Source organism: Pseudorca crassidens, chromosome 2, assembly GCF_039906515.1.
Source record: "Pseudorca crassidens isolate mPseCra1 chromosome 2, mPseCra1.hap1, whole genome shotgun sequence".
In the NCBI taxonomy this organism is placed as follows: domain Eukaryota; kingdom Metazoa; phylum Chordata; class Mammalia; order Artiodactyla; family Delphinidae; genus Pseudorca; species Pseudorca crassidens.
The window spans coordinates 22,542,441-22,570,048 of NC_090297.1; the positions used below are offsets into that span (position 1 = coordinate 22,542,441).

At 37.7% G+C, this 27,608-nt stretch overlaps 1 protein-coding gene across 30 annotated transcripts in view; it reads left to right on the forward strand.

Annotated features, from left to right (window-relative positions):
* The window catches only part of EPB41 (erythrocyte membrane protein band 4.1), a 206,200-nt gene that overhangs the window by 65,216 nt on the left and 113,376 nt on the right, over positions 1–27,608 (forward strand). For 23 of the 30 annotated variants that reach the window (XM_067725137.1, XM_067725131.1, XM_067725142.1 and 20 more), the window contains 3 exons: positions 15,969–16,426; positions 20,186–20,398; positions 23,639–23,743. In XM_067725137.1, coding sequence (XP_067581238.1) covers positions 20,345–20,398; positions 23,639–23,743 — 159 coding nt within the window. In that variant the 5' untranslated portion in view covers positions 15,969–16,426; positions 20,186–20,344. Of the gene's footprint in view, positions 1–15,951; positions 16,427–20,185; positions 20,399–23,638; positions 23,744–27,608 lie in introns of those variants that run through there. The other 7 variants (XM_067725117.1, XM_067725116.1, XM_067725128.1 and 4 more) reach the window with 1 other exon arrangement.

Sequence of the window (27,608 nt, forward strand, 5' to 3'; positions counted from 1 at the left end):
GGCCTTATGACGGAAGTAACATCGGCCTGAAGGTTTTAATGCCTATGTTCCTACCTCCCAGGCTTAGTTATTAGCCGAGTTAATAGTTATTAAGTTGTTTGTTATTAAAGTCACTATTAGCTGAGTGACCTTAGGTAAATGACTTTGCTTATCTTTTTTGAACCTTAGTGACCTCATATTTCAATGAAAGATAGTTGATAAGTAAGGTATTTTTCAGTTGTAGATTTACATGATTTTAATAGTGATACCAAACTAACTGAAATGAAGGGATAGCCATTGTAACACTGGGTTATCAGTCAGAAAACAAAAAATATATTCCTCTGTTGGATCGTAAACTCCTTGAAGGCATGAATGAACTATGTCTTATTCGTTTTTGTATCCCCTGAAGTATCTAGAAAGTGCTTTTATTTATTCAAAAATTACTTGAGTATCAATCGTGATAAACGCAAAGGATGTAAAGATTAGCAAGACAGATATAGTTGCTGCCTTTGTAAAACATTTTAAGCAAGCAATTATAATATAGCACAGTGTAATATATATGAAAATATTAAACCACAAGGGTACACAAGAGGGATACTTAGCAAGGACTTGAAAAGTCAGAGAAAACGTACTCTTCTCCTTTTTTAAAATTGTGGTAAAATATACATAACATAAAATTTACCATCTTAACCATTTTTAAGTGTACAGTTCAGTGTCATTAAGTATATTGATGTTGCACAGCCATTACCACTGTCCATTTCCTGAGCTTTATCCCAAATGGAAACTCTACTCATTAAACAATAACTTTTCTATTCCTCCCTTCCCCCAGCCCCTGGTAACCACTATTCTACTTGTTCTCTCCATGAATTTGACTACTATATGTACCTAATATAAGTGGAATCATATAATAGTCATCCTTTTGTGTCTGCCTTATTTTACTTAGAATAATGTTTTCAGGGTTCATCCATGTCATACTAGTATATATCAGAATTTCATTCTTTTTTAAGGCTGAATAATACTCCATTGCATATATACACCACATTTTATCCCTTCATCTTACTCTTGCCTTTATATTTAGATAACTATATAGTTTCTCCCTTCAGTCTCATTATCCTCCTGAAAAAAAAAATCCTCACTTCTTTTGGTGGATTATCTAAAGTTATGGTTTCTACAGAATGGCCATCATCAAAAAATCTACAAACAATAAATGCTGGAGAGGGTGTAGAGAAAAGGGAACCCTCTTGCACTGTTGGTGCGAATGTAAATTGGTACAGCCACTATGGAGAACAGTATGGAGGTTCCTTAAAAAACTAAAAATAGAACTACCATATGACTCCGGGCAATCCCACTCCGGGCATATACCCTGAGAAAACCATAATTCAAAAAGAGTCATGCACCTACACTTTCTTTCCAAGGGTCAGAGCAAATAGCCAGAGGTACTTACTATTCCTCCTGGTATTTGTCCCCAAGTGGCTTGCATATTCCCAGAGATTTCTGGAAAACACTGTAACTTTAGAATATATATTTTTTTAATATTAGTAATATACTCTTTTTTTTTTGCGGTACGCGGCCTCTCACTGTTGTGGCCTCTCCCGTTGCGGAGCACAGGCTCCGGACGCGCAGGCTCAGCGGCCATGGCTCACGGGCCCAGCCGCTCCGCGGCATGTGGGATCCTCCCGGACCAGGGCACGAACCCGTGTCCCCTGCATCGGCAGGCAGACTCTCAACCACTGCACCACCAGGGAAGCCCATACTCTCTTTTTTTTAAATTAAAAAAAAAAAAAAAAAAAGAGTCATGTACTACAACGTTCATTGCAGCTCTATTTACAATAACCAGGACATGGAAGCAACCTAAGTGTCCATCGACAGATGAATGGATAAAGAAGATGTGGCACACATATACAATGAAATATTACTCAACCATAAAAAGAAACGAAATTGAGTTATTTGTAGTGAGGTGGATGGACCTAGAGTCGGTCATACAGAGCAAAGTAAGTCAGAAAGAGAAAAACAAATACCGTGTGCTAACACATACGTATAGAATCTAAAAAAAAAAAAAAAGGTTCTGAAGAACCTAGGGGCAGGACAGGAATAAAGATGCAGACATAGAGAATGGACTTGAGGACACGGGGAGGGGGAAGGGTAAGCTGGGACGAAGTGAGAGAATGGCATGGACATATATACACTACCAAACGTAAAGTAGATAGCTAGCGGGAAGCAGCCGCATAGCACAGGTAGATCAGCTCGGTGCTTTGTGACCACCTAGAGGGGTGGGATAGGGAGGATGGGAGGGAGACGCAATAGGGAGGAGATATGGAGGTATGTGTATATGTATAGCTGATTCACTTTGTTATACAGCAGAAACTAACACACCATTGTAAAGCAATTATACTCCGATAAAGATGTTAAAAAAATGTTATGGTTTCTAGACTCCTCATCCTTCTAGTCATTGGATACACTCGGTTTGGTTAATGTCCTGCTTAAATTGTAGTGCTCAGAATGAAACAGTATTCTGTGGTTAACTATAAGGAGTGTGGTGGCTCTATTATTTCCATAATCTGGATACCACACTTTTATCAAAATATGTTAACCTTTTTAGAAACCACATTGCATTTTTGGCTCATAAGAAATTAAAAAAAATAATGCTACCAAGTTAAGTTGCTCTCATAATATAATTATGTAATTCTTTTAAAATTTATTGTAAAACATTTAAGAAATAGAAGTAGATAAACATTACCCAATTTACAAAATAGAACATAATTGATACAGCTGAGAGTTCCTGTGGTACCTCTCTCCAATCTCATTACTCTCCTTGTCTCTGGAAGTAACCACTCTTTTATATTTTGTGATTGTGCATTTCTTTATACTTTTGTTACCTGTGTGTTTCTAAGCAGTTTATATGATGTATATTTTTCAATTTTATGTAAATAGTTTTACACAAAATGTATTCTTTAATATGCTTTTTTCATCAAACATGACATTCATCTATGTTCATACGTGTAGTTCTAGTCCATTTTCACTGCTGTAGTTTCCATCCTATGAATTTATTATTAATTACTTCATCTGTTCTCTGATTTATGGCCGTTCATTTCCACCTTTTTTTCTTTGTAATTATTTTTCAAGCTTCAGTGTGGGCACCTTACCTTGTTTTTAAATTTCACCTTGTTGGTTTTGGTCCATCTTTCTACCTTGACATATTTTTGAACTCTGATTCAATCATACTAGCTGTGAATTTGGTAAGGACCCATGGTTTATTAGTGAATCTTAGATCCAATTTGGCAAGTTACTTCTGAACTTTGAAATAAGATTTTTCTGGGACTGAAGAAATAAACACATTTTAACATGTGAGGTTACTAGCCTGAATTATCTTTGATTATAAACCCTTCCTTATATTGTTTGGTTTGAGAGAGCACAGTTAATTTTGTCTCTGACACATCTTAACACTATTCTGTTTTTCTCTCAAGCTGTAGTCTGAATTTGACCTTCTTTTTTTTCTCTCTTTCCTCCCCCCTCCTTTCTTTTTTGCCATTTTTAGAAGTTTTGTTTTGTTTTGCTTTGGGTTTTTTTTTTTTTTCTCCATCCTTTGGCAGGCTTCAGCCTTTTGATCATTTTTGTAAGTAGTCCTTTGGAATGCTATTTTTATTTATTTATTTAATTTTTAAATTTATTTATTTTTTTGCGGTATGCGGGCCTCTCACTGTTGTGGCCTCTCCCGTTGCGGAGCACAGGCTCCGGACGCGCAGGCTCAGCGGCCATGGCTCACGGGCCCAGCCGCTCCGCGGCATGTGGGATCTTCCCAGACCGGGGCATGAACCCGTGTCCCCTGCATCGGCAGGCGGACTCTCAACCACTGCGCCACCAGGGAAGCCCAGGAATGCTATTTTAAAAATTTCATCATATATTCCTATAATCTCCCTGCTGTTCATGACTGTGTCTTTAATACTTTCCTCATGTTTTCTAAAAATTTCTGATTGTGTAGAGAAAATTTCACTGCCATATCCCCAGAGCCTAGAAAAGAATCTGGCACTTGATATATATATGTGAAATGTAACGAATGAACTTCACTTTCTAGAATTGCCTTATCCTTACAAGTTCTATATGCTTGTAGAATCCTTGACCGTGCAATCATGCCTTACTTTTGTTTAAGTGTTTAAAAAATTTGTTTATTATAAGCTTACATATTTGACTATGACCTACCTCTTTTCTCAGTATAAAAACTTTGTGGGGAATTCCCTGGCAGTCCAGTGGTTAGGACTCCGCAGTTTCACTGCAAGGGGCCAAGGTTCCATCCCTGGTTGGGGGACTAGGATCCCACAAGCCGCCTGCATTGGGCGGCCAAAAAACAACCCACAAAAAAACCCCCACCAACTTTGTGAAATTATTATTTTCTGCCAAGTTTCCTGATACATTCATGTCACCAATAAATTATTCTTTATTGCTTAGAATTAAGTACACAATAATAGGACACATCCTTTTTGAGAGACAAAAATGTCATCAAGCATAGTCAATAATTTTATTGAATGCTTTTAGCAAATAGTAGGTTATTTGAAATAGTCCATCATTAACTGAATCTTGTTTCTGTGGCAAACAGTGTGAGAAAGCATTTTATCTTCTGGTAGACTGTAGTGTATTTTTCACATTTAACAATAGTGGGAGACAACCACAGCCTATTTTCCAGTCTTCACAATGTCTGCTAATGCAACCCATGATCCAATGTTAATTTCTATTCATATTTATACTCTAATCGGATGTTAATTATTATACCATAGTTTTCTGGTTAAAGTGAAATTTACTAGTATAATAAATCTTAGGGAATTTCTTGAGTTTAAAATTAGTAAGTATTGTTAGATTGAATTGACTCTAAGATAATAAAATAAAATTGGCTCTAAGATAATAAAATAGAAACAAGAGTGTAAGAAAAGTTCCATAGGCTTAGCTAAACTCCCTGGGTAGCTAGAAATTTTCAGGTTTTATTTGTATTTACCTTGAGATTTTTGATGCTGTTAAATAGTTCTCCTCCTTTTCTGTTACATATTCAGACTAAACTGTTACTTTGTTTTTGGTTTTCCAAAAGAGTTTATATGAATACAACACTTTATGTGAATAACAGCATTAAAGCTTTTGATCTCTACTTGTAAAGAAAGAGAATGGTCATTATATTGGTGTGATTTATCTGAAGGTCACTTATCTAACAGTCTCAACTAGTTACAATGTAATGGGAACCTGGAAGTGGCTTATATTTGAAGGGCTAAAATAGATTTCACAAAATCCACGTGTTAAATTATTCCAGTGAATAATGTGAAGCATTAGTCTTACTCTTTCTTTGCACTTCTGTTATTTTAGACACAATTTTAACACACTTGGCAATTTGTCTTCCTAGTCAATGGTAGATTAACAAACAGCAGATTAGAAAAGGAGATGTTGGAAGCTACTCATTGGCAGACCATCTTGACATCAGCAAGAAATATAAGCTAATTCTGCAGATGAACAAACAGGAAAACTATTAAAGGCAGATACACACACACAGACACACACACACACAACCCCCGCAGTACTCAGGAATCCATGTGGCAGAGCTCACCATCCTTATAGACTTTAAAATAGCCCTTGAGGACATTAGCGCTGCATAGTAATTGAGATTCATAATGATGACTAAGTCAATAAAGGTTTAATATGTTCTATAGGTTTTTTAAATGAATCAAGGAAGCACATTATCCATTTAATAAAGGTTTCTATTCAGAATGGCTAAACTAACACATTTTGACAATTAAAGAGAGTAAAACTCAGTTCTGTGGGAAATGAATGTTTTGGTCTCACATCTTCCTCAGTGATGCCTATTAATCACGGGGATAGGGCATTCTTCTGGGAGGGCCCAGGTGGTATACTTTCAGGGTATGTCTAGACATCGTCTAAGTCCAAGCTTGAATTCTGTAGAGAAGTAGACAGCATACAGTATTTTGGTCTTCTTAGAAGGAGATGAGTAAGAGTTTGTTTATTTAAAAATATCTTTGAATGAGTTGATTCAATCGTGTTAGTCACCATGGAAATGACTTAAATTAAAAATCAAGTTGTTGAAAACAGCATGTTCATGCTGAGTGACATTCCTGATTCACTCAGTATGGCAAGTATTCTTTAATAGTCCACATAAGGAGTAGTTTAAGGTCCAAAACATTTTGGGAGGATGAAGGGAGAATCACAAAGAAGCTCTTTTGTGTATTTTAAACTACGATTTGTATATTTTACATAGATGGTTATCCTGTTTTTCTAGAAGTGCTAATTAGCATACTTAAATTGAGTTACGATGGAAAGACACTTTCCTGCATTTTGAGGAGATTGATTTTACTGGGAAACAAACTATTTTCTAGTTAATTTTCTGAGACTTCAATACTTGAACACTTGTTTCTTTCTGTCTGAAGGAATGTTACTGGATTCTGTTTTCTGATTAGAGAAGTAAAATGGCCTTTTATCCTTTTTTTCCCCCTTATTCTCCTAACCCAAATGGTAACTGACTTTATACTACAGCCTTTTAAAAAATAACCCAATTGCATCACTATTCTAATGTCCCTTTTATTTTCTTCCTTACCTTCCTTCCTATCTGTAAAATCTTAGCATTGCATGGAACCTTAGAGGTCACTTAATGCAAGGACCCACTTAATGGAAGAACCCTTTCTCTGGCATCCATGACAAATGGTCATTCAGCTTCTGATTGAATATTTCCAGTGATAATAAACTCATTCCCAAGAAGATCATTAAATTATTAGATATCTCGAATTATTAGGAATTTCTTCCTTTTATTTTGAAATGAAAACTGTGTCTTTGTAATTTCCACTGACTAATCTGAGATTTGCTCTTAGGAATCACATAGAATGTGGCAGCTCTTGAAATTTGTGAGGGCAACAATCACTTCCCTGTTCTCTGTTCTCTTTTTCTAGGTTAAGCATCCTAATACCTTTCAATTATTTACCTTATGACATGGTTTCAAATTCCATCATTATGTTACATCTCTTCTTTGGACAGATTCTGGTTTCTTTAAAACAGGGGTCCCCAAACCGCCAGGCTGTGGACCGATTGCAGTCCCCGTCCTGTTAGGAACCGGGCTGCACAGCAGGAGGTGAGTGGTGGGCAAGAGAGGGAAGCTTCATCTGCCGCTCCCCATCGCTCCCCATCACTCACATTACCGCCTGAACCATATCCTCCCGCTCTCCACCCCCCCCACCACCCCACCCCCGCCTCGTCTGTGGAAAAATTGTCTTCCACGAAACCAGCCCCTGGTGCCAAAAAGATTGAGGACCGCTGCTTTAAAATAAACTGCCCAGAGCTGAATGTAAGATTTAAAATGTAATATAACTAATGAGAACTGAGCGATTGTTACTTTCCATGATCTTCTGGATGGAGAGTGTAGCCCAGGAGGTCAGGGACTATGTTTGTCTTTCTCACTGTTGTAGCCCTACTGCTTACCATATTGCCTAGAACACTGTAACATTCTCAGAAAATACATGTTGAAGAGTCAAATGAGTGCTTTGGTCACTATAAGTCTAGAAATGCAGCTAAAGATTGTTAGCTGTTTTAGAATTTTATCTCTGTTGGAGTGTGTTCACTCAAGACCTTAACATTCTTTTCTTATGAACTGTTGTGAAATTGAATAACATCCATCCTGTGTATGTATAATTGATATGGTTAAACCTAAGTTATTCTTTTTCCTTATATTTATCCATTTACTGAACAAATATTTATTGAATATCTACAGTGTTCTGTGCTAGATACTAGGTTCTGTGCTAGGTAGCAGCACAAGTTCAGTTCTAAGTACTAGGTATACCATGGAAGGGAAAACAGTCCTTCTGTCATGGATATTGCAGTGCGGTTGGAGGTGGTGGATTGGGGAAGACAGACACTGACAGGTAAACAACACGTATGTTCATATACATTGAGAGAAGTACTGTGAAGGAAATAAATAGGTACTGGGTAGAGAACTGGGGAAGGGACTTATGGGGAGACTTATGTAGATATTAGGGCAGTCAAGGAAGGTTGTTTTGAGGAGGAATTATTCAAGCTGAATCTTGAGGTATAAGAAGAAACCAGCCTTATTGCAGGGGTTGGTGGTGTATTCCAGTCCCAGGAAATGGCATGCACAAATGACTTAAGCCAGGAGAGCACTTGGCTAGTATGACTATAGGATAGAGGCTAGGAGGAAAGTGGAACAAGGTGAGGGTGTTGAGAGCATACAAGGAGAAGTGAAAGAGGCTTGCACAAACATGGTAGTGGTATAGAAGGTGAAAAGTAGACTGATTCTAATTCTATTTTGGAGGTTATAGGATTAACAGATGGATTTGATTGGGAAGCGAAATGGAGAAGGCTGAGCCAAGGATGACAGGTTTCTGGTTAGAGCTACTAGATGGTATGATTAAGCCAGTTAATGGGATAGGAAAAAGAGAAGCAAGAGTTTAATTTTGGACATGTATCGAGATGCCTGTGAGGTATCCGTCTCTCTTCCCTTCTCTTTTCTACTTTGGTTCTATTGCTAGACCTCTTTTACTAAGCCATTTATCAGAGTGGGTCAAGGAAGTATGTTATAAAAATACCTTTGGGCTCAGACATGAAATTGACTGTGTTATTGAGAAACATGCTAATGAGCATAAACTAGAGAAACTAAGGGCAACAGTAGCTCTTAAACCTTGGTTGCAAGGCTTTTCAAGTTTCTCTGCCCAGTATTGGTTTCAGCTTCCCTAGGGATTCCCATTGTGAATTTATTCACTGATAACCTGAATTTACCCAGTCGTTTGTTGAGTTTCTCTCTGCTTCTAGTCTGTCCTGCCTTCACTTTGTTTACCCACTTCCCTGTTTAAAAGCCTTCAGTGGTTCTCCACTGCCTTCAGGATAAAGTCTGATTATTTAGCATGATATTCAAGTCCTTTCATAATCTGTTTTCTTTGCCTGTCTTTCCCTGTCTCCCCATTCCATCTTCACATACACTCCATGGGAAGAGAAATATGTGCATGAATTGGGGACTTGAAATTGGTGGGAATAGAGGTGGTCTTGGCCAGATTGAAAGCCTGTCCATAAATTCTTAACAGATAGGAGTTTCCTCTCCCCCTCCCCCTCCTCCTTTTTGAAGTGTAGTTAATTTACAATATTGTGTTAGTTTCAGGTGTACAGCAAAGTGATTCAGTTATATATATATTTTTTTCTTCAGCTTATTTTCCATTATAGGTTATTAAAAGATATTGAATATAGTTCCCTGTGTTATACAGTAAATCCTTCTTGCTTATCTATTTTTTTGTATAGTAATTTGTATCTGTTAATCCAGTACTCCTAATTTATCCCTCTCTCACTTCCCTTTTACCCCTTTGGTAACCATAAGTTTGTTTTCTTTGTCCGTGGGTCTGTTTCTGTTTTGTATATAGGCTTATTTGTATTATTTTTTAGATTCCACATATAAGTGATATAATATTTGTCTTTCTCTGTCTGACTTACTTCCCTTAGTATGATATTCTCTAGGGCCATCCATGTTGCTGCAATATTTCATTCTTTTAATGGCTGAGTAATAGTCCATTGTATATTTATACCACATCTTCTTAAACCAGTTGTCTCTCGATGGGCACTTGTGTTGTTTCCATGTCTTGGCTATTGTAAATAGTGCTGCTATGAACATTAGGGTACATGTATCTTTTCAAATTAGAGTTTCTGTCTTTTCTGGATAGATGCCCAGGAGTGGAATTGCTGGATCATATGGTAGCTCTATTTTTAGTTTTTTAAGGAACATCTATACTGTTTTCCATAGTGGCTGCACCAATTTACATTCCCACCAACAGTGTAGGAGGGTTCCAGATAGGGTTTTCTTTAGCAGAGAACAGTGGGGTAGAAATACGAAGATTTGGAAAGACAGACACTATACTGGGAATTTACAATAGAATCACCAGCTTGTAGTATATTAATAGTTTCATTAAAACATGGGCTTACTTCTATGATCTGAGGCAAAAATTTTAACCTCCCAGAACATGTTTATTGATATTTATCTGGGAAATGAAAACACCTGCCTTATAGAATGGTTCTAAGATAACATGGTAAAGTGTGTAGAATAATGTATGGTGTTTAGTAGGTACTTAATAAAAGTAGCTACTATTATTATTATTTCAGTTAGAATTAATTTTAAATGGCAACTAATCTAACCTTATTTCCTTCTACTTCCCTTTTGTAGCCCTATATCACCCAGTCTGGACTACTTGCTAATTCTTGAATAGCTACAGTATTGTACTAATGCCAGTTCAGTCCCTTATCTGGAATTTCATTTGTCCTTTACACTTTAGGTTGTTTTGTATTGACATCTTATACTCATCCTTCAAAGCATAACTTAAAAAGCGACCTTTCCACATGGCCTTTTGTGATCGCTCTAGTTGAAAGTACTTACTTTGTACTTCTCTAGTGCTTAACTGGTTCCACTCATGAGGCCCTGTCTGATTAAGCACCAGGTACTGCCTTGTGTTTTAGTAATTTGTATATATGTCTTATCTCCTTAAGAATTGTATATTATCCTTTTTGGGTCCCTCTCAAATAGCTGAGCCAAAACCTTATACATAATTAGCACCCAGTAAACACTGATAGATGTTCAGTGAGCTAATTTGAGGAGTATTACCAAAAATTAAATTATTAAATTTTATCCCTAAATGGTGATTGTAAGGGAAATTTTCTTAGTGGTGCCAAACTGTAGTGTTTTTTATTTTGTTTTTTTTTTTTTTTGCGGTACGCGGGCCTCTCACTGTTGTGGCCTCTCCCGTTGCGGAGCACAGACTCCGGACGCGCAGGCTCAGCGGCCATGGCTCACGGGCCCAGCCGCTCCGCGGCATGTGGGATCTTCCCGGACCGGGGCACGAACCCATGTCCCCTGCATCGGCAGGCGGACTCTCATCCACAGTGCCACCAGGGAAACCTGTAGTGTTGTTTTTTTTTTTTTTACCAAGTTTTCCACTTAAACATTAGTGGATAGGGCTTCCCTGGTGGCACAGTGGTTGAGAGTCCGCCTGCCGATGCAGGGGACACGGGTTCGTGCCCTGGTCCAGGAAGATCCCACATGCCGCAGAGCGGCTGGGCCCATGGGCCATGGCTGCTGAGCCAGCATGTCCGGAGCCTGTGCTCCGCAACGGGAGAGGCCACGACAGTGAGAGGCCCACATAACGCAAAAAAAAAAAAAAAAAAACAAAACAAAACAAACAAAAAAAACACAAAACATTAGTGGATAACTGACCATAGTAATGTTAGAAAGAGATACAAAAAAGTTGAAAGATATCATCTGGCCCTTGCAATCTGCTCAGTATCAGGTTTTTAAAGCTCTGATTTGCCTGAAGTCAACAGATGTACACTGTTAAAACAAGTGTATCTTTGATACCAGATGGGGTATAATTCCTAGGGTTTGGAGGATTAGGATTGAGATGGAATGGGAACTCATCACTTTGTCTTCATGGCTGTGCTGATTTTTTTTTTTTTTAAATCAGAAGACCTCTTTCTGCCATTAAGTAAATAGATACCTCCTTTTGGATTTTGGATCCAGAATGAAAAAGTCTCATTTACAAAGGAAGGGCCTGTTTGTAGAGCATTTATCCTGTCTTTGCTGCTTGACTTCTTTGTGCCTTTTTTTCTGGTTACCCATCCTATCTTTTGTAAGGTGGAGAACTTGGCTGCATGTGTAACAGATTTGTCAGGATGAGTTTATTTGAGCTTTTAGTAAATGGCTCATAGGATTTTTTTCTTTTTACTATTTATTTTTTGTTTATTTCTGATCAGTCTCAGAGTTAACTGGGGATACTTGCCTGATTTATCAGTTTCATTTTTTATATCCCCCATCCACCCCACCTCCTGTTGCTCTTGTGACTCTTACTAAATGCATTGCTACCCATGTGTGCACATGGCTGGAAAGAACATACATGAAAACTGCCCTTAATAATTCATTTTTATCTGTTTTTCCTTGCATAGACTGAATTGTAGCATATCTGCTGAATCTGCATTGTCTTATTTCCTGGTTGTTTTCTTGCATTTATATTACCTGAGGTTGGTTTCTGTATGTTCTGGGAGAACTTGTTTGCCCTTCTGCTTGTTCCTTATATTGTGTTCTCATCTCTTTTTCACTTGTATTCAGCTTGTTTTTTACATATGTCCAGGTATGTGGCAAAATGTATTGGTTTTGCACTGATAGATGTTATTCTTTAATTCTTAATTCATATGACTGGATCATTCCTTCCTAAATGTGGCAAAGAGAGCATATCAATAGAGATACACAGAAACTGACTCTAGGCAAGTGTCACTGCTGCATAGACAACTTGAAATTGCCACAGATCTGTGGTTAAAAATTTCAATTAACTTTTGATTAAGCACCAAACGAGTTCTAAAAAAACATTAATCGTCAGCTTCCACATTTAATAATATGTTGCATTCTTTGCTTCATTCATTTTTTAAAAATTTATTTTATTTATTATTGTTATTAAAACTTTTGGCTGTGTTGGGTCTTTGTTGCTGTGTGCGGGCTTTCTCTAGTTGTGGTGAGCGGGGGCTACCCTTTGTTGCAGTGCGTGGGCTTCTGACTGCAGTGGCTTCTCTTGTTGCAGAGCATGGGATCTAGGTGCACAGGCCTCAGTAGGTGTGGCATGCAGGCTCAGTAGTTGTGGCTCTTGGGCTCTAGAGCGCAGGCTCAGTAGTTGTGACCCATGGGCTTAGTTGCTCCACAGCATGTGGGATCTTCCCAGACCAGGGCTCAAACCCGTGTCCCCTGAATTGACAGACGGATTCTTAACCACTGAGCCACCAGGGAAGCCCATGCTTCATTCATTAATTCAGCAAGCATTTGTTGAGCATTTGTGTGTCAAGTATTTCTCACTGTTCATATTCCACTTTCTGAAAGTAGCTTTTTGCCATCTTTGTTTCTCAGGCATTTTGAGTATGTTTCCAAAGAAATAATGATTTTCTCTGCCTTGCTACTCAAAGTGTGGTCAGTGGGCCAGCAGCAGTGACAACATCCGGGAGCTTGTTAGAAATGCAGAGTCTCAGGCCCCATTCCAGACCTGCAGAATAAGAATCTATATTTTAACAAGATTACTGGGTGATTCGATGCACATTAAAATTTAACAAGCATACAGATTGTTACCATCTGTGTGTGTGTATTTTTTAAACAACTGAGTACTCATTCAGCTACTTTCTTAGAGATGACACCCTTTCATGTGAAAGCAATTATAGGAATATCCTTAGAAGATCTTTTTTCTTTTTTCAATGATAAGAAAATATTGAAAACACAAGAAAAATACTCTTTATTTACTGAAAGGTACAAGTACAAGGTTGTTAGAAGTAAGGTTTGAGTGATTTTCATATCTGCTAAAATGTTCCCAAATGATTTGTAATTTTTTAATGGATCTTTATGAGACCTTGTTGTAAAGTCTGTTGTATAGGAAAATTTTAATATAGAAATGGTTTCTGTGTCTTTTCAGGAAGGTGAATAATAAAGTCATATCCGAAATCCATGGAAAATAGTGCTCAGTTCTCAGCCTGTCCTCTGTTTATTTTTGCAAAGGAAGTATGAAGTAAATTGGTGCTCTCAAATCAAATCATTACTCTTTTAGAATAGCTGGTGGTTTGATATCCAAGTTTTCTTTCTGGGTCAAGTTTGATTACTTAGAGATTAAAGAAAAAGAATTTTGGAAAAATCAATTGCCTACTCCTAATATAAGGAGGAATTGAAAACAAGCTTATTTCTTTTAAGTACAAGTGTACTTCACTCAAGGGTAGCAAATTCAGAATGTGTATTGGTTGGTAAATGTTTAAGTGATGTTATAAAGACTGAATTGTATATTTTATTAGCACAGAATAATTTTGATGACTTAATAGATGAGACTAGAAAATATGCTTTTGTAAATATTTTTATTGCTTAAAATATTTTTAATGCTCAAAATAAAATAATTTAAGTAGATCAGCAGTAAGAGCTCACATAAAGGCTTTTCCTTTTATTAATATACCTTTATTTATTTCAATACCACTTATAGTGGTTTGTCACCTACTAGCAGTGTGACCTTGGGCCAATTACTTTCTGAGTTTCAGTTTCCTCAACTATGAGGTTAAGCAATTCCTCTTTGCCTTTCAGGGTTGTTGAAAGGCTTAATTTAAATAATGTAGATAATATCCCTTACCCGGGGCCTGACACGGAAATAGCTCTCAGTACCATTAACTTCCTTCCGTTGTTTTCACTGTTTTGTTCCATTTACACATAATTATTTAGATTTCACTCATATTGTAAATAAGAGTTCTCTTAAATTTTCTTTCATTATACTGGTTAAAGTTGAATCAAGAATATAAACTCCATGATGACAGAGACCTTATTTGTTTTGTTTTGTTTACTGTTGTATCCCAGGCACCTAGCATAGGACCTATGCATTTGAAGTAAATTTACTCGAATAATTTAGAGAACACCTTTGCAGTGTTTATTTGTCAGGTATATTCAATTGAAATTAATTTATTCAACAGACTTTTATTAATACGTATAATGTGCCAGGGACCATTCTGTCCTCATGGAACTTACATTTTAGCTGGGGGAATGGAAGACAATAAACCAGTAAACAAAAAAGTTAACATATTCGTAAATAATAATAAGTACAGTAGGTGCTGTGAGGCCATCTGGAGGAGTAAGGGCCATTATTTTAGATAGGGTGTGTATGGGAGGGCTTTCTAAAGAGGTGACATCTGAGCAGAAGTAGTAATGAGGAGAGGGCCATCTTTCAAATATCTAGGAGAAGAACATCATAGGCTGAGAGAACAGCAAGTGTAAAGGGCCTGAGGAGGGAATGAGCTAAATATGGTTCATTAATTCGGATTGTTAACATCCAAATGAAATTACTTCATCTAAATAGTATGGAGCAGAAGCAGAGACAATGTAAATGCTGCTTTTTGAGTGGAGTACTTTTAGGTATAGCAGTGAATCAAAGTGTAAGGCCATCAGTAGTCAAATTGCTCAAAAGTTCCCTTGTGTGTTGGTTATCCTTTAGTAAACTAGGTGTGACATTGCTCTTTGCCATTATTATGTGGCTTAACTAATAATACTGGGATTTTTGAGATCAGGAGGCTAGAAACCAACAAGTTTGAAATATGTGAGGTCTACAGCCTGCCTTCTCCTCTCTTATACTTGAATCAACATTTGCTTTCTAAATTTTTCTTCTCTATTTTGTTTCTTTTTCTCTATTATTTCTCTGGTTTCCTCTGTTGTAATAGTTCACTGCTACTCTTAAAAATGATGAGCATTCAAAATCATATTTGTCAGAAGGAAGAAAGGTCTTAAAGAACTTAAAGTTGTATTCTTCTGCAAGAGGCTGTAATTTACTGTTGTAACACGAAAACCTAAGGAATTCTTTTGTGATTATTTTAACTGTATACTTCTCATTGCTGTTGTCAAGTCTGATAACAAACGAACAGAATTCTACATTTCTGTTCTTAATATGAAGTCTATGCATTCTGAGAAATATAAAGAAATAGAATAATAAAGAGTTGGGGAACCTTTTAATCCCATTATCTCTTGGGGTGTAGAGAATTTTGCATATAATTCCTGCAAATCTAGCACCTGAAGACTGATACCCTCAAAGGACAGTGTATAAATAACATCTTTTTTTTTAGGAAGGATAAAAATGTATTTGCTATGTCCAGTTCTGAGCTTTGAATTTAAAATATGATACATTTCACTAAGGTGGCTTCAGAGGGTACTATTTTAAGCTAATTTCTCTATGTCATAACTTTAGCAAGTCAAGGCATTAATAATTTATCCAGGATGTATAGGTAAGATATTTTTGTGCTTTAATGGAAAGTCTTATGTTTAATGGACTGGAGTACTGTCTGTTGCTGATTAAATACCTAAAAATATTAATTCTTGCACACTTGACCTAAGTGAGGGTTTTGCCTTCGGTAATGTGTTTTGCTTCTAAGAGCTCCCCTTTTCCATCTTCTTTTTAATAGCAACGTCATGACAACAGAGAAGAGTTTAGTGGCTGAGGCTGAAAATCCACAGCAGCAACAACAGAAGGAAGAGGGTGAGGGAGCCACAAACTCGGGTCAACAGGAAACTCAGCTGGAAGAGGCTCCTCAAGCAGCAGCCGAGGGAGATAATCAGTGTGAGCAGAAGCTGAAAACATCCAATGGAGACACTCCAACACATGAAGATTTGACCAAGAACAAGGAGCGGACATCAGAAAACAGGGGCCTGTCACGGCTGTTCTCCTCATTTCTCAAAAGGCCTAAATCTCAGGTCTCTGAGGAGGAAGGCAAAGAAGTAGAGTCAGCGAAAGAGAAAGGTGAAGGTCATAAAGAGATAGAATTTGGAGCTAGTCTTGACGAAGAGATCATTTTAAAGGCCCCGATTGCAGCTCCTGAGCCTGAGCTCAAAACAGACCCATCCTTGGATCTTCATTCATTAAGCAGTGCAGAAACACAGGTAAGGGTGTGCGAATGTGTGGGAGGTGAAGGGAGGTTATACACTTTACTTTTCATTTAAGAACATTTGGTTTTATTTCTTACTAGCCAGTTGTTAGTGATAAGTAACATGATGCTTCAGAGTTTCTGCTCTAAAGAAATTCATGTAGTCAGTGGTAACTTGATTTTTAGAAAGATACTTACACGGCATAAATCAAAGAAAAGAAAATGAAAGAAAAGAAATGTATCAAACGAATTTACATTTTGCTATTATAATGCAAAAAGTCCAGGATTTTTAATGAGGCGGGGGGGGGGGAGAAAGTGAAGTGGTTTAGAGTTTATTTTGGTGGAATTATTAGAAATGGGGTAATTTATCAGCAAACATGGTCCTTTTATGGAAGTCTTTATAAAAGTCATGAGATAGATTCAGACCACCCAGAGGTGTGTGATAAGTTTGAACCGTGTCTGCCTTATCTTTATCATTTTCTCCAACTAGGTCATATTCCCACAGAGTGTAGGATATAGATGAGGAAAGTTAGCTCTTTATATCACCTTTGTAATATATAGTAGTTGGGTGGAGCCTTAATTGTGTCACAGTGTAAACTAAATATGAGTTGTGAATGTGGTCATCTGTCCAAAAATCATGAGAAAATATTAGTACTGTAACTCAAACTATTTTCTAGGAATCCCATTTATTTTCAGGCCTACTGAACTACAAATTAAGAGTTATTTTCAAAGTCTTTTTTTTTCTGAAGCATGTGGGCATTATCTGCATTGTAAAAAATGTAAGTCCTATATGTTTCTATTATAGGTCTCAGGTTTAGGCTATACAGTTTCATTAGACTTAAAAAAATATGTATTTCTAGAATGATTACTTATACATCAAAAGTGCTAAGAGTAAAGTTTAGGATAAAGTTGTTATTGTGTACTTGCTATAGTGAAACAAGGTTGAAAACAAAATTTTATTTATAGTATAATAGTTAAGAATGGAGGCTATGGAATCAGACTAGAGGGTTCAGGTGTAGAGAAGTGACACTTTTGCTTTATCAGTTTTCTCCTCTGTACAATGAGGATAATAATGTTCACCTTATTTGGCCATTATGAGGATTAAAAGAGATAAACGTGTAAAGCTCTTAAGACATTGCCTGACATATTATAAGCACTCAATAAATGTTAGTTATTATTACTTAGTCAATAAACATGAACAGTAAAGGCAGAGAAGCTACATATCTTAATGTCATTAATTTAATTTAATTTTAGGAGTACCAAAAGAGTTAAATTACATTATCTTTCAGGAAGTCTGGTACTTTCAAGAGGTTCTAAATTGCTTTTTTTCTCCTTTGCTTTATGTATGGAAAAATCCATATCTTGTTTTAATTAGCATTTGAATCAGGGCTAGTCTGTTTTGTCTAAAGATCATAACATTTGTACTGAAGTTGAAACAGATGACAAAGTTAATTTTAGATTTAACTAAAATCCCATTCATTGATTTCATAGTAGAATTTCATTTGAGTGGTCCTTTTCTATACCAGATTTTTTAAAAGTGAGTTTGCATTGTAGGACTGCACCAACCTTCATCTAGGGTACCTTGGATTTTTTGGAAGCCATGTGTCATTTTTAAATATTTATTTACTCAACAAATTTACTGAAAACCTGCTGTGTGTGCCAGGTCCTAAGCTGGACATACATTGGTAAATAAAACCTATAATATGGCAAAGAGGTTTAAGATCATGAATTCTGGAGTCAAAGTGGTATGTGACTTACTGACTGTATGATCCTAGGCAAATTAACTTCTCTGGCCTCAGTTTCTTATTTGTCAAGGGGGGATAATAATAGTACCCTCCCCATAGGATTAAATGAGTTCATGTAAGTAATGCTTTTAGAACAGTAAATGACCCATTGTAATTTCTATATAAATGTTTGTTATTATTTTCATTATTATTATTAAATATTATTATTATTGAACAAACATCCCTACTCTTGATAACTTTATAGTCTAATGGAAGAGACAAAAAAAGTTGTAAATACAAATTAATTATGTATTGTAATAAATGTTATGAAGGCAATAAACAGGGTACTAACATGAAGAATACTAGTAGAGTGGGGATAGGCAAGGTAGGATACCCAGTGAAGGCCTTAATGAAGAGGTAACATGTAAGAGGGTCATGAAGGAGGGGAAGGAGACTTGTAGACACCTCCAATATCTAATGCAGGAGGAGCAGGAGCCAAATAATTAAATCCTTTTTCCTAAATGTCAACTACGGTTTTTTTTTTTGCGGTACACGGGCCTGGCCTCTCACTGTCGCGGCCTGTCCCGTTGCGGAGCACAGGCTCTGGATGCGCAGGCGCAGCGGCCATGGCTCACAGGCCCAGCCGCTCCGCGGCATGTGGGATCTTCCCGGACCGGGGCACGAACCCGTGTCCCCTGCATCGGCAGGGGGACTCTCCACCACTGCGCCACCAGGGAAGCCCTCTATATTTCTTTTGAATAGTTGATATTTAATCAATGCTTGTAAAGTAGTACTATCTTTTTACCAGCATCATAATGAAGTTTTTCTTTTCTTTAACCTTTGAAAATAAAAAACTCTAAAGTGTTTTTGAAATCTGTACTACGTGTTTACTTTTATCATTCATACTGTGAAAGCAGAGGCTTATTTTACTCTGTTTTTTTTTTTTTTTTTTTTGCGGTACGCAGGCCTCTCACTGCTGTGGCCTCTCCCGTTGCGGAGCACAGGCTCCAGACGCGCAGGCCCAGCGGCCATGGCTCACGGGCCCAGCCGCTCCGCGGCATGTGGGATCTTCCCGGACCGGGGCACGAACCCGTGTCCCCTGCATCGGCAGGCGGACTCTCAACCACTGCGCCACCAGGGAAGCCCCAACTACGTATTTTTTTGAAAGAAAAGAATTAGTGAGGTTTAGTTAAGAACCTTTCAGCAATTTTATTGTGACGAAAGTGAGTAAGTGTATGCCAAAATGTTGTTTCACTTACCTGTATTACTTTGGGGTGACTTAATGATTGCCCTAGGACATCCAGATTTCAATCTGTCTCTTGCTTCTTTGAATCTTCTTTGCATTTATCATGGTTGATACCTGGTAAAAATGAGTTAATTGGTATTTACAGTTGTTAACCTACTATACATTTGTTGCCTTATGCTCTGAAAAGGTCCCAAGAACCCCTCTTAGCCATTCAAAAAAATTTATGGGTTTATTTTGTTTTTTTGTTTTTGAGCCGCGCCTCGAGGCCTGTGGGATCTTAGTTCCCCGACCAGGGACTGAACCTGGGCCCTTGGCAGTGAGAGCGTGGAGTCTTAACCACCGGGCCACCAGGGAATTCCCCATTCATAAAATTTAGATTGCATGAAAAATCACAACTCGTTTTGCAATTCATAAGGCTACCTCGCTAAAATTGAGGAGCATGGGGCAAAGATGTTTAAGTTTTAATAGGTTTTAATAATAGGCAATGGTATAGTCAGGGAGAAAATATAGTGCTGAGAGCAACAGATTGCTGTCCTCTGGTTTACCTGAAACCTTCATTTATTGATTTGAAAGATGGGATTTTACCTTCTATCATAAAGTTTTGAGAATAGCAGAGTCTGTGGATCTTTTGGGAGATCATAATATCTTTTACAGAAAAATAATCTTAATATCACTTGTATTTGTTTTAACAGTTTTTCTTCTTCAGTTAGTGCTTTTATTGGTAGCAATATTATAGGCAAAAGTGTATACGGCATGTTTTGTGAAATGTCTTTGTTACTGACTTGGTGATGTCATGGGTATGTAGCCTGCTCAGGAAGAACACAGAGAAGATCCCGATTTTCAGACTGAGGAAGGAGGAGGACTTGAAGACTGCTCTAAAACAGAAGTAAAAGAAGAAAGTCCTGAGTCAGTAGCAGAAAGAGAATTAAAAGCTTCCCAGAAATCGATCAGAAGACACAGAAATATGCATTGCAAGGTTTCTTTGTTGGATGACACAGTTTATGAATGTGTTGTGGAGGTGAGCGCATTTCAATCTCAAGTGGTTAGAACGCTTACAAATTGTTTCATGTAGGGTTGGGTAAGTGGTGCCGTGGCCCAAGACCCAGTATAATGAATATTTCTATGGACTGAAATGTTAATAGTGATTTTCTGGAGGTGGAGGTGTGGAAGGATTATGAGTGAGTCTTATTTTCTTCTCCAGCTTTTTCTATATCTGCCAAATTTTGTGAATTGAGCATGTGTTACTTTTATAATCCAAAATAATTTTGTTTAAGAAAAAAATTGGTTTGTTATTTATAGAGTGATCTTCCACGACTAGATTTCCCAGGATAGCCTCAATTTCTAGGTCTAGCAGTACCCATAATTGTATTTATCAAAAAAAAAATTTACTATCTGTTCATTTCTGCTCTCCCAGATCTAAACCTTAATGAGCTTTATTTAGTGTATTTCTTTAGCTCCATGAGATAGTATATAAAAAACTTAAATTAAGCAATCCCATTTATTAAAATTCTCTATTATTTCCAGAAAGAATAAATAATTGAATCAAGATTGAATAAAAATGTCAGAGTCGTTTCAGTTATTCTTTTGCTTCTTCAAGACAAGTTAAAAGTCCTTAAAAATCTATCAGCTTTTTTTTTTTTTTTTTTTTGCGGTACGTGGGCCTCTCACTGCTGTGGCCTCTCCCGTTGCGGACGCGCAGGCTCAGTGGCCATGGCCCATGGGCCCAGCCGCTCCATGGCATGTGGGATCCTCCCAGACCGGGGCACGAACCTGCGTCCCCTGCATCGGCAGGCGGACTCTCAACTGCTGCGCCACCAGAGAAGCCCTATCAGCTATTTTTTTAACTAGAGCAGTAATTGCCAATTACGATATGCTTGATAAAAAGCAATTGTGATTATTACTAATAATAGCCTTTTGATAAAACATATAATTCACATATGCTTGTATCTTAGGTGTGTAAAAAATTATTTTGAAATTGAATTATTTATATGCAAATATATCAAAACACAAATAAGTAGTCTAAAATATTATGCTGTGTTTATTAATAGGAATTCTCTCTCCAAGTTTTGAAATAGAAATCAAGAAAAATACACTGTTGCATTTTTAAAATAGTTACTACACCTGGTAACTGGAGAAGACCTAGGGTCTGCTCTTGCTGCTTCTCACCACTAGCTAGTCTAGAGATGGGGAAAGCTATTCCACACTCATTCTTCCCATTCAGACCAAAATCTAGATATGGGTCCCTTATATCTGAAACATTTGGGGGCAGATGTGTTTCAGAATTCAGAATATTTTGGGTTTTAGAAAAGCAACAAGTACATATTCTGCAAATTTCATAATATTCCCAGCAGAGTGTGTAGCAGTAGGTACATTATCAAACACATTATTTCTATGGTAAAATATATGAAGATTCACTCTAAGTTGGATAAATAAAGATAAAATATAGCCCATAACAGTTCAGGTCAGAATTTGCCTTCAGATGAGCTTTGAACAAAAACAAAATAAACAAGCCCAACCTTTTACTTTTTAGAACTTCTGAATTTTGGAATTATAAATAAGGGAGTAGGGACCTGTATGTGAAAAATTCCCTAATCATCTCTGTCATGTAGAGTGAAAACATAGAAGGGAGAAAATGAAGAAAATGATATAATGTAGATGGGATAAGTCTAAAAATGAGTTAACATCTATGTGAATTACTAATAGTCATTAAAAATAGCTCAGCTCAGACATGTTTCTCGAAGGACATGTCATGTATATGTGCCAAAAAATGATTTCTAATTTTTTGGAAGTTTTTTTTTTTGGCGGTACGCGGGCCTCTCACTGTTGTGGCCTCTCCTGCTGCGGAGCACAGGCTCCAGACGCACGGGCTCAGCGGCCACGGCTCACGAGCCCAGCCGCTCCGCAGCATGTGGGATCTTCCCGGACCGGGGCGCGAACCCATGTCCCATGCATCGGCAGGCTGACTCTCAACCACTGTGCCACCAGGGAAGCCCTTGGAAGTTTTAAAAAATGTATTTCTCAGAAGACATTAGCAAGTTTAATTTTTTTTATTATTTAAAAATGTTTTGGGGCTTCCCAAAAAAAAAAAAAAAAAGAAGGTAAATTCACCTTCCTTAAAAAAAAAAAAGTTTTTATTATTATTTTTAAAAAAATAAATTTATTTATTTATTTTTGGCTGCATTGGGTCTTCATTGCTGCGTGCGGGCTTTCTCTAGCTGCAGCGAGCGGGGGCTATATTCGTTGCAGTGCGCAGGCTTCTCATTGCTGCACCTTCTCTTGTTGCGGAGCACGGGCTCTAGGCGCGTGGGCTTCAGTAGTTGTGGGGTGCAGGCTTAGTAGTTGTGGCTCACGGGCTTAGTTGCTCCACAGCATGTGGGATCTTCCCGGACTGGGTCTCGAACCCGTGTGCCCTGCATTGGCAGGTGGATTCTTAACCACTGTGCCACCAGCGAAGTCCAGCATGTTTAATTTTTTTCAACAATTCCAGTAGTTAGGTAGGACAGGTATACATTTTCTTATCACTTTACAGATGAGAAAGCTAATGTTCAGAAATTGACTCAGGTTGTTTAGCTAGTAAATGAAAAAGCAGGGACTTTTTCACTCTAAATCTCGGTCCCTAAGTTATGGCATTTCCTCCCTATAAACAGGAATACAAGTCCCCCAAATTGGTAATGGTTTGATTTTCTGGGTAGAGAAACATTAAGAAATGATTTGTAGCACAACTGTAAGAACCACTGCAACAGGTAATGTCTGGAGGGTATCTAAGATCTTATACTTTATGCATTTTTCTGAAAGAGATTGCAGGGATTTGAGACCTAGCTCATTGTCTTGGGACATTTGGTCTGGGAATGATAGAGAGTCTAATGATTTCCATAGCCACTGTTAATTGTCAGTGTTGACAGCTGATTCAGTTAAGTCAGGTGCTCATGCTGACTGACAGCGACCCATAGCAGGCTTCAGGAAATACACCAAAAATAAAGAATGTAATGTTTAGGATGGAGGTGGGGGATGCTTGATGGAATTTTGCTTTGACTTGTAGCAGCATTTCCAAGCAACTATAAATGTGTTGCATATTTAAACTGACAAATTAAGAAACAGGATTTTTGTTACTCACTTCGTTCTACTTGCACTGTGCAGCCACCTGAAAGTGTTAGTAACCAAGGATAAAAGAGAAAATTGGAAAGTGACATTTTATGGTATTTCGTGATAAATGCAGGAATAAGAGGAAACCTCAACTAAAGTCTGTGTATCTTTGCAGAAACATGCTAAGGGACAAGATTTACTTAAACGAGTATGTGAACACCTCAATCTTTTGGAAGAAGACTACTTTAGTCTAGCCATTTGGGATAATGCAACCTCTAAGGTGAGAAGACTGCTTGTAATATAAGAAACCGACCCCCCAAAATTGTTTTAATTCTTTTACTGTTGTTAAGAATGTATTTATTCCTGCCTCTCCGAGATACAGTGTACGTAGTAAGGAAAGATTGAAGGTAATTAAAAAACAAAACAACACCTCTAATACTACAGTGAAAAACTTTCTGCAGCTGTGAGTTAGAAAGTCCTCCCATGAATCGAGGAAAATACTCTGAAAAGTATTTTATGTTATACAAGCTCAGTGAGATAAAATCGAATGTTTTTATATTGTGTGTGTGTACCCCACTCAGGTTTATGTTAGAATATTTGAGAATACTTGAATTTGGCATATAAATGAAGTCACTGAGTACCAGTACCTACTTGTTTAATGTAACTGTTATAATTTTTCTATGAAACAAGTATACTTAAATTGCTGGGAGCTGGCTCATCTAAAGGCATTCAGCGGAGGAAATTATTTCATCTTGCAGTTGAGCTTCCAGTGCTCACATTGGTAAAAACCTTCCAGTTGCTTTGAAAACTTTTTGCTATTGTTGGTGTCATCCATACTCTATCGTATCAGCAAATTTTATTTCCTTATAGTAGTTTTCACTATCCTATTTATTTTTTAATGAGAAAATATTAAATTGCTTTATTTATATTCATTGATATATTTCTGTATAAAGTGATGTTAAAAGTGCCCAATATAAAAGCTGAATTTGATTGTACAGCAAACAACAAATCTGGCTGTGTTAAAAAGGGCTTTATTGTCCCCCTTAGATAAAATATTTCTGGGAAAAAAAGTTGATGTCTCTGAATCATAATCTAGTTTCAACTTCTCTGATTGTTTATAAGAACCCCTTCTGGGGAAGTCAGTGGACAAGTGAATCCTGGGAAACATAGGGCTTCTCATATTTGGGGCATCTGGCAGGTCTGATGGGCCAGGTTCTTACAGGATATGGTTGGGGTAATGGGCTGTTCTATATTTTCTGCTTCTAAATTCATTATGGCTAACTTCCAGCTCTCGGAAATAGGTCAAAGCAGAGTTTTCCTTTGGGTTAAAATGAAGGTCTTTAGCTGATTCAGGTAGAACAAGTAGAACATAGAAGGGAAAGCAGGAACTTCATTTGCACATGGCCCAAGTAAATCCTGTACAAAAATGAGTTTGGAGAAGACTTCCTTAGGATTGTCAGGTTAAAGGGACAATACAGTAGCAAAAGCCATTGTGATGGTGACAGTCCTTCTTCAATATGCTATCTCTTTGAGTCATACTTCTCCAGTCTGGATGAGTTGCTCTCTCTGTCTTGTATATCGTTGACCCAGGTATTTCCCATCACCATTATCCTGGGGATTTGTTGTACATCTCTCCTGTGATGTTTCTCTTGTTTCCCCTTTATCTTAGCATTTCCTGGTATTTGATAGAGCACTCCTTCTGAGAAATTACATATGGGATGTAATCTTTTTGAGACATAGCATGTCTGAAAATGTGTTTATTGCACTGTAGTATTTGGTTGTTAGTCTGGTTGGGTATAGAATTTTAGGCTTGAAATGATTTGCCTTCATAATTTTGAAGGCATTGCTCCATTGTCTTCTAGCTTTTAATGTTGGCTATTTAGAAGGTCAAAGCCATTCTGATTTGTGATGCTTTGTATGATCTCCCCTCTCTCTTGCCCTGTGTGGAATTAGGCTAGTAGAATCTTTTACCCTCCTTCCTTCCCTTCCTCCCTCCCTCCCTCCCTCCCTCCTTTTCTTTTTCTCTCTTTAGTGTTCTGAGATTCACAGTGATGAATCTTTTAAAAAAATTATTTATTTATTCATTTATTTAATTTTTTGGCTGCATTGGGTCTTCGCTGCTGCACGCAGGTTTTCTCTAGTTGCTGAGAGCGGGGGCTACTCTTTGTTGTGGTGCACAGGCCTCTCATTGTGGTGGCTTCTCTTGTTGCAGAGCACAGGCTCTAGGCGTGCGGGCTTCAGTAGTTGCAGCACGTGGGCTCAGTAGTTGCAGCTCGCAGGCTCTAGAGCACAGGCTCAGTAGTTGTGGCTCACAGGCTTAGCTGCTCCACAGCATATGGGATCTTCCTGGACCAGGGCTCAAACCCCTGTCCCCTGTATTGGCAGGCGGATTCTCAACCACTGCACCACCAGGGAAGTCCCCAGGGAAGTCCCCCAAAACTTTTTATCTTTTTGAACAAAGAACTGTTCCAGGTGCCTTTTATAGTCTTCCAGGGAATTGAAATTTTTTCCACTAAGAGAATTTTGTAGAGACCTAAATAAATGGAAATCCGAAGGTGCAATGTCTGATGAATATGGTGGATGAATCAGAACTTCCCAGCCAAGCTGTAACAGTTTTTGCCTGGTCATCAAAGAAACATGCGGTCTTGCATTATCCTGATGGAAGATTATGCATTTTCTGTTGACTAATTCTGGATGCTTTTTGTCGAGTGCTGCTTTCAGTTGGTCTAATTGGGAGCAGTACTTGTTGGAATTAATTGTTTGGTTTTCCGGAATGAGCTCCTAATAGAGAACTCCCTTCCAATCCCGCCATATACACAACATCCCCTTCTTTGGGTAAAGACCAGTCTTTGGTGTGGTTGTTGGTGGTCATTGCACTTGCTCCACGATCTCTTCCTTTCCATATTATTGTACAGTGTCCACTTTTCATCGCCCATCACAATTTGTTTTAAAAACAGAACGTTTTCATTACATTTAAGTAGAGAATTGCATGTGGAAATGCGGTCAAGAGGGTTTTTTTTGCTTAACTTATGTGGAACCCAAACATCAAAGTGATTAACATAACCAAGTTGGTGCAAATGATTTTCAGTGCTTGATTTGAATATTTTGAGTATGTCAGCTCTCTCCCTCGTGGTATAACGTTGATTGTTCTCAGTTAATGTCTCGATTTGATCGCTATCAACTTCAACTGGTCTACCAGCCCATGGAGCATTGTCCAGCAAGAAATCTCTAGCATGAAACTACTTTTGACACATTCGGTCAGTCACAGCACCTTCTCCATACACTGCACAAATCTTCTTTTGCGTTTCAGTTGCATTTTTACCTCTCTTGAAATAATAAAGCATAATATGCCGAAAATGTTGCTTTTTTTCCTTCCATTTTCAATATTAAAATGTCATACAAAAATTCACCAATTTTGATAAGTCTTTTTTTAAATGCATGTTGATATGACAGCTGTCACATATAATCTAACAAAATTGTTTCAAATGAAGTTGAAGACAACTAAGTGCTACCAGAGCCATCTTAACGGAAAAAACAAAATGAACCTTTTGGCCAACCCAATAGTTGCTTCCTAGATTTTATTCCTGCTTGGAATAAGTTATTTATGAATGAATCAAGGATTTTTTTCTGGAGGATTCCAGAATCCCACTTTGTTTCCCCTTCCAGTCACTACCGCCAGCCCCCAACAATCAGTACTCCTACCTCAGGCCCTGTCAAAAGTAACAGATGTCTTCCTAACATCTATCACCATCATTAGTTTTGTCTATCATCATCTATCACATCATTAGTTTTGCCTGTTTTTAAACTTTACATAAGCGAAACCATACAGTATGTGCTCTTAGGTCTGGCTTCTTTTGTTTTGTTTAATATCATGTTTTTGAGTATCATCCATGTTGTGGCGAGTAGCAGTAGTTCATCGATTCTTGCTGCTGTATAATAGTTCATTGTTTGACTATACCACACTTTATTTATGCATTCTACTGTTGATGGACATTTGGCTTGTTTACAGTTTGTGGCTTTTATGAATGCTGCTCCTGGGAACATTCTCATACATGTCTTTTAGTGCATATCTTGTCATATTCATTTCTGTTGGATTCCCAGAAGTGGAATTGCTGGGTTGTGGATGACACATATATGATCAGCTT